Here is a 16,792-nt window from a genome sequence, read left to right on the forward strand (position 1 = left end):
CCTATGGCCCACTAGGCCCATACATAGTACAAACGCAGGTTAATGCTCATATGCTGACACACGGACACACGCATTGCGACGGTTGGATGAGGGTGCCAGTTCAAACAAAGTAACTAACATGAATGTAATGTGTCCTTCCTCCTGGCCTCTCACCTCTGGACTTTTAACCCTTTCAGTATTGGTTTGTGCCATTTTCAAGGGCTAAACAATTTTTTAATTTAAAAATGTTTAACTATGGCATTCACAATAACTCAAACGCATGAGAAAGATCCCTTATTAAGAATGTAGACACCCTGCCTGACAAGCTACATGCACACATGGACTCTTTAAGACCCTTTCTGCTGATGACCAAAGAGTCTGATTCGTCTTTTTCACAGGGATTGCATGGCAGCAGAATGATATTTCCGTGAGCCATGGGTGTGTGGGATAGATGGATGGATGGACGTACGGATGACACTCGCATCCATCCCCACTGGGGAGAGGAAGTCCCTATCAGAACACAACAGGAAAGAGACATAGCAAAAACAAGCGCATGTCTTTTTGGACATTAAATCACTTCCTGTAGCACTCTGGCCTGCTTCCCCCACCATCCTCAGCCGCCACCTCCAAACCAGCTTCTACCACCATTTTGGCACACAGAGAAATTGATTAAGTTGCTTCATCTGTAAGCTTTAAAAGTGTGCATTTTCCATTGGTACGTCTCTAAGGTACTGCACTGATGATGAGTCAAAGAAATCGACAATAGCAGGCAGAGACTTGAGACGACATCTAGAGCAACCATATTTGTTTTTATCTCTTAACAATACAAAACCTTTGCTTCAAAAGAAGGACATCTTTCCTTACGTCCACTGCCTGTATATGTAAAGCTCTCCAGCTTGCAAATCTGATTTATTGCTGTGACTTGCAGATGTGATGAGTATCGTAGGATGCAAGTGCCATATAAATCCCCTGCACACAGACATATCACAAACCCTGAGTTTGGAACTAGTGCTTTGATCTTTTTCCAAGAACAATGACAAAAAGGTTTATCTGGTGCAGGAAACTGTCTTACTAATGGTGACGGGAGAAGACAATGACTAGAGTTTTTATTCAAAACACAAGCACCAGGCCATTCTGCCTAGTTTGTTGTTTTTCTTTAGGGTGTATGTGATACTGAATCGCGTATTGCAGAACATAAGACTTATTGAGTAAATCTCATATGTATATTGAAAATGCAGCTCTCGCACTATGCTGTCGTCCGCCTGTGCGCAGCCATAAAAAATATGACTTCCTTCCTGTAGGCAATTTCCTGTTTATGTCAGAATTCAGGTCAATGGATGAGGATAGTGGACACTACCTCATGCACCATCATTCTTCTGCAGAGGTTACCCCGGTCCTGATAATGCAGGATGCTATGGAGCCTGGTGTTATTTCGAACAAAATACCTTCTTTCTACTAATTTTTTTCTTTTCTTCTCTTTATCACTAAAAGGACCGATCATCTTCATCTTCTTCTGACTGTCCCTCTCAATGCACAGCAAAATATATATCCACACAGTTTCTTTTTCCTCATCCCACATGCCAAAATAGATGACTGCAAAACAGTTTTTATTCATAGAAGATAAAGCAGGATATACTTTTGATTGATTGAATTTTATTTCAGACATATCAAAAACAATACACAAATACTGTATGTCATTATTTGAGTTTCCACCCTCTGCAACACTTAAGAGACACACCCCCACCACCCCCACGTTTCCTTCTATAAAATGTCCCAATTGCACACACATGTAATTCCTTTGGAGCCTTGTTTGTTTCATTTTCTGCTGATTTGCCTAAAACAGGCAGCAGCCGCTGCTGTGAATGTTTAATTTCAGAGCTCATGTTCCCTTCTGTACGATGTGTGGTGGTTGGGAGCATGGGCGGGCTTGATGGGGAGGAGAGGGGTCCAGTGGTGGGGTTGGGGGGATTGAGGGGGAGCTGATGGAGACCCCCAGGTCTCCCGGCACAGTCATTAAGATGGCTCTTTGGTTTGGAGATGAGAAAGCATGCTCGGCACTCTGGGCTCATTGAAGATGCTCCCCTGCCTACTTGGAACATCTATTATTTATGAGTTTTTACAAATTTCAACTGACATTTTCATCAGTTGTGGATGTCTGTTTCTGATTTGGCTACACTGGGTGTGTCTGTCCTCCCCCCAACAAGATGAAAATAGTGGTCAAATACAACTGCTTGATAGACAGAATGCCACTGTCTAGTGTAAAGTGCAGGTTTCAGATTACTTTTACATGTGTGCATACTTTTACAGACGGGCTGGCAAACAAGCATTGTATTTCAAACGTTAACATAGTAGGTGGTGACACAAAACATAGGCTATTATTCAACCATGCTTTTTGAGAGATATTCTTGATGACATCAATAACCCCCAAGTATACAGCCTTTTGGTTTTTCCACTTGTCAGCTAGCATTTAGTACAGATGCACAGATGAGTCCAACTATGCTCAACAAATCTAGTGTTGATTTGTAGCTTTCCATACACTAGTTGACAAATAAATACATTTGATAATTACTTAATCATTGTGTGTGTATACACGAATGACCAGCCGTGGTCCATCAGGAAGCCTCTCTGCTGCCCACCACCCCAACCTCATTTGTCTGAAGCTGAGTCAGTATTGATCCGACCGCTGCCCTGTGCTTTGGTGTTCAGCCTCAGGCTTCACACAGCCTCACCTCCCCTTACATCACTCACCTCACATTAGACTTTGGGCTTGATATGCACTGCTAGGCTCCTGTACACTCCCAGAGCAAGAACTTGTCAAATGATAGTAAACATGAGCTCTACCAGAAGACAGCCCACTTGCTGTCAATCTTGCATCAGGTGCAGTGCTGTGGCATATACCATACCTTCACTGTTCTTGAGAGTTACTTGAGAATCTTGATAAAGACACGGAAATATATTTTATTTGTTTCCTCTTATTATTTTTACTGATTCTGATCTTGTGGGAAAATGTATACAGCTGGTACATTTTATAGCTGGTAGTATAGTTTATAGCGTGGCAAATACACTGTCCTGAAACATATTCGACTGATTTAGAATGAATGATTTCAGAATTTATAGTATAATGTGGCGTAAAAGAGGTTTTAAAAAATGTAAAGTTACTTTTTGACACGAGGAGGTATAAGTTACTTAACATTATCGGAGTTGGAGATTTCCCCACCTGTTTGCTTTTTGCCATAGAAAGATAAACAGCAGCACACAGTCAAATTTAACCATCCAGTTACAAGTCTTATATATTTATGATGTTCCCAGACATTATTTCAGGGCATCCCAATGATGCAGTGGAGCCTTTAGTATGTGCTTGGCTTAGCCACTCTAGTGTTGTCTAGGGTTGTTTGCGTTGGGTCATTGTCATGCTGTAAAGTGAACCGTCACCTCAGTCTGAGATTGTGTGTGCTGTGGAGGAGGCTTTCTTCAAGGAGATGCAGATGAAAAATAGTTTTTGGGCTTATTCTGGCTTTTTTAACTCATGTATGATCATGTGTTTTTATTTTATTTGCACTGTCCCCTTCTTAGATAAATTGAATTGAATTGAAAGGACTTCTCTGTATTTTGCTGAATTCATACTACCTCCATTCTGACCAGTCTACTGTTCTGGGCTGAGAAGCACCCTTATATATTTATACATAGCATGATGTTGCCACCAACATGTTTCACCATAGGGATTGTGTTTGCCATGTAGTTAGCAATGCCTTGTGTTCACAAAACAAAGTGCTTGGAATTCAGCCTAAAGAGTTCCATTTGTGTCCTTTAAATGCCGTTTTGCCAACTCCAACGGGCTGTCATATGATCAAAAGGAAAATTATTTGCACTGAAACAAAAGGCAAAAAAAGCAAAACAAAGAGTATGCACTGCCATTTAGGGCTGGGTCATGGTATTATAGTGTTGACCAGGCATGATAATGATATCCAGGTCTGACCAACATAAAGCCTGTAAATTAGCTAACTTTATTCCTGCTAGCTCAGTCAAGAATGCTTTCTTAAATCACGACGATAATCAATGCTTACTTGATTAGCTATCTAATATACTGTAAATAATAGAGAACATTTTTGTATTCAGTTGAGTGGATCCAGGCTTTTGTAAGGTCTGGCCTGATCCTCACCAGCTTGACAAACCCAGAACCCCAGGTGATGAGAGACAGTCTTTTCCCTGTTACACTTAACTCCTGGCCTCTCAAAAACAGAGCCATATCTCCAAACAGATGCTTAGGGGATGTTCCCCAAGATCTTCCCTAGGGCCCACACTCCTTTTTTTCGTAGCTATGTTTAAGCCTGTGATGTTCATTTACAGGAGCCTCTATTACAGTCGTGTTGCTGCCTCTGGCAAAGTACCCAGCCTCTTAAGAGTCCTCGGTAGCATACAGAAACTGTTGCTGTCCCAAAGGAGGGACAGCAGACTAAATAATCACTTTCCCATCATAGTGACAATCTGAGAGCAGCTGTTTGCATCTGAAGGTCTGCCAGCAATTGTTCGCATCACTCTGGAACCGAGAAGAAAAATAAAGGAAGCACTGAGGGAGGAAAGGATGAAAGGAAAGTTTCTTTCTACTTGATTCAGTCCTCTTAAGGGTTTTGGTATTGATTTCACCGACAGACCTGCAGAGGTATGTGTAGAGACACGTCCACAGATGCTTACATTCATCCATCTGTGGACAAGAGACACATTAATTAAAGCCAAATCTTCAGTTTTATGTCATAAGTATGGAATGCAGTACACTCAAGGATATACATTTGATTCATGATTTAGATGCATGCATTATGAAAACACTTATGTGGAGAGTGGTAAAGAGAGTTCAATGAAAACTCTTAAGGCCAGTATGTAAAATGTTTGTTTTCAAATAGTGTACATAATCTCCTCGGGCATCTGGATTAAATTGCACTGGGCCTTGATGGAGAACATTCAATCTTTACTAAAAGCAGTTCTGGCCAAACAATGTGCTTCCTTTGTTTGACATATGTCTCTCAGCTCAGTATTCTAGGCTGTTTGCATAAAAGGCATGATTAGTGGTGCATCTTTGTATGCTCGTTTTTTTTTTTCATCGATTAATAGCTACCTATATTCTTACATTTGAGTATAGTATATTTGTAGTCATAGACTGTGTTCGAATCTGCCTACTAACATCCTAATCATACACATTTTGATGTCAATTTGAGTATGTTGTGGTTGTGTATGCAAATTTGTGCAGGCGAGACATGCCCGGATGAGAACTTACTTCTGAGAAGATTTTGTGTATGGATTGATGGGTTACTACTCCTACTCAACCGCCCCACAGTGCATTGCGTCTTTTGAAACGACACGGACATTTAAAAAAAATATATAAAAGTTTATATGTAGGCCATGCATATTTAATGAGATATTGCCTCATTTGCATAGGCTATTATATTTGTTAGACAAAGTGTAATAAAAAAAGTATTTCTCTTAATATGAAGATTAATCTGGTAAAAAAGTATGAGGATATCTATAAAGAAAAAAAAAAAAGTCCCATTCGCCCCGGATAGAGATTTTGTCACACATCCCACTTTGTTCACTGGGGTCATATTTGTCTATAACAGTTGAGGTATTCTCCGCTAAATGAAGCGCATACAAATCTTTCCCAGGACCCAGACTAAGACACAAGACAACTTTTTTTTTAAACAATCATATTTTCACTGCCCTTCGTCCTGAATACATTCTGATAATGTCCATTGCTAGGAATCATCCTGAATTAATGGGAAATGTGTACATTTCACTGATAATTCATTTTAGCTCGCTTAGAGGGGAGCAAATGTAAAAAGTGTCTCACATTACCCCGTTCTCCCCTACTTGAAGTAACTGTAGTTACCAAATTGTTCCTCCACTTCTTGCTTTAATTGAGTTGTATGATACTTATTTTTTTATGGTCGTCTGAGATCAATCCAAACAAAATATAATTATTCTTTTGGATTTTTTTCAGGAAAATAAAATGGTCTTTTCCCAGCATTCTGCAGTGGAATAACAGTGTTGTGACATTCAGGTTGTCATGTTATTACAGATGCCACTGAACTCTTTTCTTCTTTCGTTCCCATTGAGCGCTCTTTTGACATTGTCGATGCAAAGGTCAAGATTCCACGCACAGTCAAGCGTTCACCTTGCCACTCTGCTGAGGTCTGTGGCAAGATTAATTCTTTGTCCCTTGCTCTCTCTCCATGTGCCAGTTTCATCTTTCTTACAATGAATCCAAGCAAACACAGAATAAACGTGTGTGCCTGAGAGTGTGTGTATTGTGTGTGTGTGTGTGTGTGTGTGTGTGTGTGTGTGTGTGTGTGTGTGTGTGTGTGTGTGTGTGTGTGTGTGTGTGTGTGTGTGTGTGTGTGTGTGTGTGTGTGTGTTTGTGTGTGTGTGTGTGTGTGTGTGTTTTTTGAAAGACATTGGTGCAACCATTTTAACAGGGCGACTGTTTGAATTAGATTTTCTAACCCCGCGCTTGCTAAATGGATTTCTGAAGTGGCTGTAGTTGGAGGCTTTCAATCGGATGCAACCTTGAGTCCTTTTTTATGTGAGCTCTGTAGGATTTAAGTGCCGGTATAACATGAGCACGACTGAATGCATGCTCCTCATTTTTTGAAATTGAAAAATCTCCAAAGGCTCTCCCCATTGTGCAGGCAATTAATGGAATGCTGGCAGCGAGGTTCAGGTGCTTAAAAGTTGTATATTTTTTCTCTCTTTTTAATACTAATAAAGGATAATCATCGAGGTAAAAAAACATCATAACGCTGTAGGCTTCCTCTTTATGCACAATGATGTATAATGCATGCTTTGAAATGAAACGGCAGCGGCCTTCGAACCATTCCATCTCAAAACCTTAGTGTATTTGTTTTGCATGCCACAGTGAGGCTTTTGCATAACAATAGTGAGTGTTCCCATTAACAATGCGTGCCTTTTAATTTGATCTTTGCATTTTTAAAGTTTGTCCATCAGGCCGCCAAACAATGGGTCCCCCAGTCGCAGTTTTCATATTAGTGATTAGAAAGATGGCTAATTGTCTCTCTGAAGAGTTTTTTTTTTGCCTTCTTGTTCTTCATCTGTCAGCCTCTACCAGTTCAATCACTGGAAAACAGATAAATAAACTAATCATCAATGAAATGTTTTTCCCCCCTTGGATGATTTACATTATTATAGTATGATAAAACATATTGCAAAATATAAAAATTCTAAACTTGTTTTATGAAATCAATATCCAATACTCTCTGATATCAGTTTTGTAATAACAGCCAAAGCTCTCGTTTTTGTAATGATGAATGGCAAAATCTGATATTATGATTAAATGTCATAAACTTCACCAGTCCAAAAATTACTACACTAAAAAATGATACCAGTAATAACTTGTGGTCACTAACAAATGAACAATAAGAGGATGGCCAGTGTCTATTGCATACAAGCATGCAATTAGATTTTCTCAGTTGTGGCAGTTCTCGTTATCTTCTGGTTGTGTGTTTTAATGTGATAATGTTTAAATTAATTTGTAGAAAGGTGCCTTTCATTTGTGGTTACAACTTGGTCATATGAAAAATGTTATTATCGATTGGAAAAACCTTTAAAATAAAGGAAAATAATTAAGATGGAATGCACAGTTTCCAATTATGTTTTTTTTTATATTCTTATCTATTACAATGTCACTGATTGGTTTGGTGGGTTATCCACATACTGATTAATCCATCAAAGAGAAGTTTTGCCACCATGTGGCGCTGCATAGGTGCTCCGTTTTATTCAAACCAGTTCTGTTTTTCTCAGGCCTCCTCGGCCTCTGGTCCTGCTGGATTATTTCACTGTTCAGTTGCACCTTTTTCTTGCAATCTTGGAACAGTTCCAAAAAGCTTTGTTTTTTCTTCTGCCCTCAATCTCTTTCTCTTTGACTGTGATTTGACAATGCAGAGACACATACAAGCGCATCTCAGTAAACACGAGTGATGTTGTTCCAGAGTTTAAAAGCTTCACATAACACTGGCAGACACAACTTGGGGCTGTTTGTGTGATGGAAAGGAAAATTTGTTTAGAAACTGACAGCACTGCATCTGTGTGTGTTCGCTGAAAAAAAAAACTGTGTATGTGTGATATGTTGCTTTCGGCAAGTTATTCATTTGTGCTTTTTTCTCTCTTTTTTTTCTTTTTTCTTGCTCTCTGTGTGTTTAGCTTTTGAGTTTCTCAGTTTGGAGCTCATACCCACCTTCAGGGATGCGCATAGCATGCATTTCTGAGTATTTTCACCCGAGGCTGCACTTGTTAGAGTCCGTGGATAAATGTATATACATTATTTATACAAATTCAGGACGAGTGAAAGCAGGTTTAACACATTTACAGACAGGAGGCCAGGCACTGCAAGCCAAGCTCCAAGTGAGGATTGCAACACAGTGCGCCGGGGATGGAGTTGGCCTCTCGCCCGCCTGTGACCAGCATCCTTAATGCTGCACGAGAACACAGCTAACATTATCATCAACACCTTGGCAATCCAGTGATATTGTTTGCTTCATGGAGAAAATGTGAAAAAGAGTAGTTTGACAAACTATAAATAGTGTTTATGACACGTTATAATTATTGTTTTTTTTGTGTTATGTGTATTTTTATGATGTGTCATCCTTGCCCTTTAATTACATTTTGTTTAAAATTGTTGTTTGTAATAAAGAAGAAATGAATGAATTAATGAAAAACAATTGTTTGTGTTATTACATTTATAAGAGACATTTAAGAAACCCATTGTCTGCCGTTGATGGGTTTTGTTTTTTCTAAAAATCCTAAAATGTTTTTAAAAGCGTGTTCCACACTCTATATGTCATAAATGATGTCAGCAATGTTTGCTGTTTTCCGATTGAGAATTGCAGAGACTCAGACAATCCCAATAACACTAATACAACAGCCGACCTTTTAACAACTGGTTTACCTCAGGAGTAGAACACAGTAGAAGGTTTTCACTATGTGTGAGAGGATGTGCCAAAGTCAGAAAGGGAGCGCCATAGCCATGTGTTACTGTTGGTAGCCGCAAAGTTGGATCATGCCAAATAAATATAGCAATGTGCTGCTGTGCCACGTCTTGTGTTCTATAAAGTACAAGGAAATATTGAAAAGCATTTTTTTAGATAGTATAATGCAATGATTCCATGTATCATTTCATGACACTGTAGCTATTGTGAAAGTGGAGGTTTTTGTGATCATTTCTTAACATATTGGTTCTCCCATCCAGGAGACTCCCCCGTCAGGAGTGGCTGGTTGTAGCCTTCATGTTCCCATGGAGCTGGAGTTTACTGCTTCCTGTTTCCCTCGCGGCCCCACTCCTCCCCAAAGCAACGGTCTAGTCTACGTTGACTGAGCTGGATGGCCACGGTTATCATAGTTTAATATTGTAATACATTTGTGTAAGAGGAAATGTTTGTGTAATTGCGCCTCTCTCCTTGACCTTACATATTCTGTCACCTATGGTCATGGTAGAGGCGCAGGAATGTTTCGGTACTTCTGTGTCTCTTTGAGTTTTACGTAGCCCTATAGTGATTTTTTTTCTCACTTTTCTGTGATATGGACTATTTTTTCTCATTTATTTGAACCCTTCAAGTATGATTTTTAGCTAAACTTAAATTGCCAGTTTTCTCTAAAAGTTCATTTATCGTATTTTGTATATTTGTATGTTTACAATAGTGTGTTCTCTTTCATGGCTTCAATTGCTGTACATTTGCTTGTGAGAGCCTTACTGCATTGTCCAGTAAAGTGTGCGGTACTGAATTTCTTGATTCTGCCCATGCCCAGAGGAAGACAAAGCACAACTACAAATAAACCCCTTTTGTTAACATTCAGTGTCCTAGATAACTAAGGCTCATTTCAGCAATGTTTCCAATGTCACTCTACTGTCAACTATCTGGCTGGCTCGCTAAAAGAAGAAAATATTTTTTTCTTTTGTATAATGTTTTTGCATGTGACCATGAACTTTGTACAGAAGAGAACTTGAAACCTCTTTTCCTGACCAAACACAGAAAAAGGATTGCAGAAATAAAGTACCTATTCTTAACATATTTAGGAAAAACTAAATATCATTTAATCTGTTTTTAAATGTCAAGAACAGCTCAAAACACTGAGAAGGTTCACTCTAGTATAAATACATTTCTTACCTTCATTCCTACACAATGTTTACTGTTATATTATTCAACGGATGTTGAAATAGCCTTTCATTTTCCCCATTAAAAAAAAACAAAAAACAAACTCGAATGTAATGTAACTGGACAGCGTTAGTGTGCGCAGGAAGCAGGAATCTGGTGTTATAAGCATAATAATTATTTATTGAAATATGAAGAAAAATCCAGTTAGCCTCAGAGAGACACTCTGCAGGACATGGGATAGTAATAGGGTCAGTCAGAATGTCAGCAGGAGGGGCAAAAGTCATAGACAAGCGGGAGGGAAATAGCATTATGATACATTGTGTATTAATGTGTTGACAGTGTATTCATGAGCATGTGAATGCACAAAGGTAGTCATTGTTTAAGTCCGCGTTGAAGCATGTATCCTGCGTATTGGTCTGTCTTGACAGTTACAGCTAAGCTACAGATCAGTTCGCTGGAGAAGCAAACGGATAAATTTACCCCCCAAAAATACCTTTAACTTCTGACAGCTGAAGTGACAGAAAACCATTATTTATCTAAAATTCATCTCCAAACAAATCCCTGTTGGGGATGGAGCAGGACTGCAGCACCTTCATCAAACATGCACTCAGTAAAATAAAATGGGACTTCTGCAATGACCACGTTGATGTGAATGTGGTATTCAGTTCACTTTCATGTTATAGGACGTCCAAGGCTACTGCAGGACCTAAAAACACAGACTTTGAGGAATTTGCTGATAAAAGATTGTCTGTTCAAGAGACACAAATAATGAGGGTTTGGGGAAAATGGAGCTGCGGGGACCAAGAACTGCTTCATGACGTGGGGGATTTAAGTTAACGGTCTGTACATTTAACATGCCATCTAAAAAAAACCTTTAATGCTTCTATGTCTTCATTAACCAAATGTCGGGAGGTAAACAAAGAAACACTACAGGTTGTGGGATGGAAGTGTTGGGACATTTGGGTGGGGGAGGGAAACCAACAATAACAATAACTGCTGTACATGTGGAAAAACTCCACATGGAAATAATTTAGGGTGCCATGAAATATGAGAAAAAATACAGTTTTGTTCAATTCGGGCACAGTACTAGAAGTCACAGCTCACAGCGGCAGAGATGCAGTCTTTGGTAAAGGAGCAAACTGGGTAGAACAATGATGCTGGGTGAAATTGAAGAAAAAAATCTGATAGAAAAACAGGTGTTGGCACAAACGTCTTTCACACCTACTCACATCTACAATATTATTTTCAATGAGCAGACTTGCATAAACATTTAAAAGACAAAATAATGGCAGTGTTGTTGTTTTTTTTCTTTTCTTTTTGAAAGCCCATTATCTTTGCTCCAGACCTGCATCTCTGAATTATACTTGTGGAAAACAAAACAAGAACATGCGACAGTAAACAAATTTATTCTGGCGTAGACACCTCACGTCATGAAACACATAGATGGAAACCCAGAGACGCAATAAATTATTTTCATTATTAAGCGTAACCAGTGACATACTGTACATCAAAAAGATAAAAGCACAGTAAATAAAAAAAGAAAACAAAGTCTACAAAACAAGTTTGAAAGTGAAAAGGGAACCCTTATACAGAAATCCTTAAGAAACATTTGCTTGAATGCCAGCAGACACAGATAGAAATTAATATCTTAAGTGTGATTCCTTTTTGATTTTAGTGTCTCACGACATAATTTAAGTACTGCTCCAAACAAATAAAAACTAAAACACTGTACACACACCAAAGAAAGCAAACCAGAGGGATCTTTTTTTTTTCATTTTGTTGATTTCATTTTTTAAGGAAATCGTTTGCTTCGCAATTTATGCTTCATCACAGTTCTCTCCCATATGACCACATGAATGTAAACACCTGTTGAATTATTCTTTTTTAAATTTTTTACAACATTAATACTTTATATATATATTTGTACATATGTCCATTCACATCTGCACGGTTAGCTAGCATGGTAATGAAATAAGGCAAGACTCACATAACTGTGACATCACAAATCATTTTTTTTCTCTTATAATACTGATTATTAAGGGTTTTGTAATTTCCTTCTTCTGATCCGCAGCAGGCTTTGGTCTTTCCGGACAAAGGCAGGGTCAATCCTTCTCCGTCTCCAGAATCACACTTTGTTTTGTTCCAGTTGTTATGAAATAATAAAAGGGGGGTTTGCAGGAAAAAAGGGCTATAAATACAATTGTTTCAGCTGACATTATTTGAATTTATTTAACACTGGTCTTTCTGAGGTACATAGTTTAAGATGATTTAGGGAGGTGGAATAAGAAAGGGGAAACCACAAGGTGACCATGAGGAGCAAATTACTTCCATTACAAGAGAAAAAAAACATATTTTTCTTCTTATTGGCCTATTTATCATTTTGTTCATTAAAGAATGTTCTGTATTTTCGACCTTTATTTTTTTAACCGTCAGTTCTCTCTTTTCAGTCAGGTCAAGCTGCCGTGGCAGGCGTCTTAGTGAGTTCAAAGACAGACAAGACCTAGGTAAGAGTCTCTGGCCTTGACTGCTTGTCCGTTTGTCTTTACAGTACCAACGCCGGCTAAAAGCCGTGTTCAGTGAGAGAGCTCACAGGAGGATCGTCGACCAAAACAAGCCACTGCTCTAGTCACAAAGCTCTCTGAAAGATGGCCGGTGTTATGCAGCTTCCTTTCTCAGCACAAAAAGCCTCTCCCGGTGTCACTAGTGCTAAAACACTCAAGGGTTGTTAATTCTTTGAGTCACAGCCTGCCAGTATTGATAGTCTGTGCTAGTGCAGACGATTACATCCCATCTCCGAGTGTCAATTGCAGTGTTTGTTTCAAGTGTTTTTATTTTTTCCTTTCAATATTTTCTGTGTGGTTGAAGGGAAGCGGCTCCTCTGTCAGACTTTTTTTTCTTTCCTTTTTTACAATAAAGGGATGTTTGTGTGTGCACATTACACAGTCAAGACTGAGCTGGATGTTCAGTTTGGTGAAAGCATTGTTTGGAGTTTTTGGGCTGCTGGAAAGAAACTCTCAGCATGTCTGCACAGTTGCATTCTGGGTAGCACAGTCCTCTCCTAAGCTCTCTTGGCGTGTAGCATTTCGATGAGCAGGTTGTTGCAGGGCACGTCGCCGTTCAGGTGTTTGTAGTAAAGGTATTCTTCGGCCTGCAGGCTGATGGCTCGGATCTCGGGCAGCCGCAGGAGCAGCTGGCCAAACTTGTCCGTTTGCTGAGGGTAGTTACACATGACGTAGTCCAGCAGCGCTGCATTGACCTGCTCCTGGACACTCTCTACCAGGTGGAAGTTCTCAAGGTTCTTCACATCTACAAGAGGAAGCAAAGAAAAAGAAAAAAAAGGTTAGATACAATGACACTTTCACAATCTGTGTGGGGACTTTTGAGAAGTAAAATAACAAAATAATTAAAAATAAACATTTATTTAGATTAGAGAATTACAAGTCCTGTCAGGTTTGTCACTTCTTCTCAACTTGTGAGTTTTATAATGTCAGTATCCTGAATTTGGAAACAAAGGAAGGACCCGTCATGATTAATATTTCAAAGACAGAAAGGTCAGAATACTTTGTATTCTCATTTATCAGGGGACTTTGCTACAACTTGACGTCTTTGGTTGTGGCTTATATTTTTTTTAACTTTAGGACTTCAAAATGCACCACATGGCAAAAATAAGCCCCTCTCCCTCCTTTTTTCCTGTGAATCGTCTCTTGAGACTGCGATGTAGAGGGAATCAGGTAAAGGCAAAAAAGAAGAAAAAAAAAGGTTCTCCTGAGAGATGAATTCCCTATGGAGCCCATGAATTATGTAGGACAGAGGTATAGTCATATTAGCGCAAGAGCTGCACCTTAACATCACCTTCACCGTGCTTTTATATATCGCGAAAAAACAAAATGTGTCATAATTAATAGTGATAAAATAGAGATATGATATAAATACTTTTTTTAAAGCATTAATCTTGTGAAAAAACATTTATCATTTGAACTGCTTGGCGAAAAAAAAGAGCAAGAATCATTTTGTATTTTTTTGGACTATTAATTTCTTGTGCACAAACATTTTGCATCTTTCCAAAAATCCTACTTTTACACGCAGCTTTAAGCACTTTTCCTTGACAATAATAAGCTCTTTGGGGGTTTGAGCAGATTATTGCAAGACAAGAGAAAAATTTGCTAAATGGATAATGGTGGACGAGAGCGCTATGTGTACTTGTCATGATTATGAAGCGCAGGGCTGCGGAATATTTAATCAGATAGCCGCTCTTAGTGTGTGTGTGTGTGTGTGTGTGTGTGTGTGTGTGATCTTTTATTAATTTGTTTGACCCCAGGTCAGGTGTGCTTACAGCGGGCTAATGTGGAATGACAGAGTCCCTGTGTCTAGTTGACACCCCCGGACTAACACACACACACACACACACACACACACACACACACACATACACATACACACACACACACTAAAATATACTATATTTCATGCAGAATCTCTGATTTTCCCAGACACACACACATACTCAGAAACTAATCCATGGTAATACACATAATATTTCTTTCTCTCTCACACAGTTTTCCCTTACCACACACACACACACACACACCATCCACCCACCCAGAGCATTAGGAGGAAGGAGGGGGAGATAAATCAGCAGCTAATGAGGTCTAGAGAATGAGAAGCAGATCCCTCAAGGCACTTCCATCTATGATGCACTCTACCATGCTATTACAATCTGCATGTGTGTGGGTGTGTGTGTCTGTCTGTGCTTGTGTTGCCTGTGTATGTATGTATGAGCTGGTGTGTAGCGTGTGCATGCTCACCCTGACCTTTGGGTGACATGGCGGGGGGCTAAATAAGGCCAAGAGAAGGGCAGGAAAAGGGGGAGGGGTTGTGGCCTGTGACAAAAGAGACTCCAAACAAACATGACATGTGCTTTTTCCTGCTGCCACTCAGCTGTCTGACCCCCTCTCAGACTCCTGAACTGGCTTTCACGCCACCAACACCTCTGAGAAGCATCAATATGGCCTTACATAAGCCAGCCCTGTTGAGCGTGGGCTTTAGGCTTTAACACACGGACGTCCTACGCAGGTCATCGGGAAACATAATAGACTTGTTTTCATCTGCACATGAAACACATGTAGTATTGGGGGGAGGGTTATTGGAGTTGCACAGAAAGTGCACTAAAAAAGTGAAAAGCTTGATGGTTATTGCACATGAATCAAGCTTTAAAAATGCAAGAATTGGCTTATTCTTCATTCTTAAATCAGAAAGCTTTTCAGACTTTAGCCTGTATTTGTTTTTTTGCTAAATGTGTTACTCACCACCTGCAATGACCAGTTTGATTCCTCAATGGATTTCCTTTGTATTGTAGAACACAAACTTTGCCTTTCTTCAAAGCCCCAAACTGACACGTGACCTCAGTGTAGCTACAGCCCTGGTGCTGGCACATGAATACATTTTTAAGTGATGTCTTTTGTTGTGAGGAATAATTTATCCCATAAAATAATGATGGCTTTGTTAATAGCCATTCTTTATAACCACATACTATTTGGAAATCTCTTTTAATTTGAGGCCAAAGGTAAAATATGAAAATGTATCAGATTGATGTGTAGATATTTATAGGCAAGATACTAACTTCAGCTGTATTTATATAGACTATATGATGTAATAAGAGCAAGTGTCATCTGCAATAAATACATGTCTCATGCTGCCTAATAACCAATTCAGGGAATCCCAAAGCCTCTTCTGAGTTTCATTTGATTCTTCAACGACATGACAAGTTGAGTCCAGATCACGGCAAAAACGTTTGAGATGTTGACATGGTTTTTCAGACAGATTTGTGTGTATGCAATTGGAGGGGAGTTTGATTGGTTTGTGTGTGTGTGTGTGGATGCTGAGGGGGGGGGGGGGGGGGGACTACAGAGAATTAGAAACCAATGTCTCTGTCAAGCTAATTAGGGGAAAAGTGAGGCACAAAGACAGCATTCTAATTGCTAATTATTTACATAGTATCTTTTGACAAAATAATGAATGAGAAGCTTCCAAAAGCAGAAGCAGAAAAAATGAAAATAGTTTGGTATTCTCTCCTGTTTACAAGAACAGTGTGAAAGTGAAAACCCTGACGAGAAAGGTTAGTGATACATGTTCTTCAATTTTGGATCAAATCAGACAAGTGTAACAATACTAATTTACTGATCCTTCAAAGGCAGGAGAGGGAATATGAAAAAGGGTTAGGGGAGGAAATTTAAAAAAAAAACAAGAAAAAAAAACTATTGATCAATGATTCCCAGACAGTGTCAGGTCGAAGCATTAAGTGTACTAAGCGCAGGCAGCACCCCCCCTCTATTTCTCTCTCTCCCTCTCCCTCCCTTCCTCCCTCTCTCCCTCCCTCCCTCCATCTCATTGTTCAGTCACAGTGGGATTAATTATCAACTTTTTTTCACATAAAACAGCCACAGTTCTTTGCAGCGCCGCATCTGAATACTCAAATGGAAACCCTGAGGTCCCGAGGAATACATTGTTTCATTTGACGGGCGATCATGCTGAAGCCAGCGACCCTAATGCAAAAGCACAAACACACATGTGTACACACATTCATTGTCTCTTTCACAGAGCCCCTGAAATCACTGCTGTGCTTTTTAATTAGAAAAGATGTGTGTGTGTGTGTGTGTGTG

General features: G+C 39.4%; 2 protein-coding genes across 3 annotated transcripts in view; one reads left to right on the top strand and one right to left on the bottom strand.

Moving 5' to 3' along the window:
* Positions 1-10,043, top strand: part of LOC307254781 (adhesion G protein-coupled receptor D2) — a 94,107-nt gene extending 84,064 nt beyond the window's left edge. For both annotated transcript variants that reach the window (XM_080033290.1, XM_080033291.1), the window contains exon 25: positions 9,230-10,043. In XM_080033290.1, coding sequence (XP_079889416.1) covers positions 9,230-9,355 — 126 coding nt within the window. In that variant the 3' untranslated portion in view covers positions 9,356-10,043. The remainder of the gene's footprint in view (positions 1-9,229) is intronic.
* A 3,031-nt stretch (positions 10,044-13,074) lies between these two features.
* Positions 13,075-16,792, bottom strand: part of nr5a2 (nuclear receptor subfamily 5, group A, member 2) — a 62,573-nt gene continuing 58,855 nt past the window's right edge. Inside the window, exon 7 of the mRNA XM_080033331.1 lies at positions 13,075-13,439. Coding sequence (XP_079889457.1) covers positions 13,192-13,439 — 248 coding nt within the window. The 3' untranslated portion in view covers positions 13,075-13,191. The remainder of the gene's footprint in view (positions 13,440-16,792) is intronic.

This window comes from Ammodytes marinus (genome assembly GCF_949987685.1).
Source record: "Ammodytes marinus genome assembly, chromosome: 8".
NCBI lineage: Eukaryota > Metazoa > Chordata > Actinopteri > Uranoscopiformes > Ammodytidae > Ammodytes > Ammodytes marinus.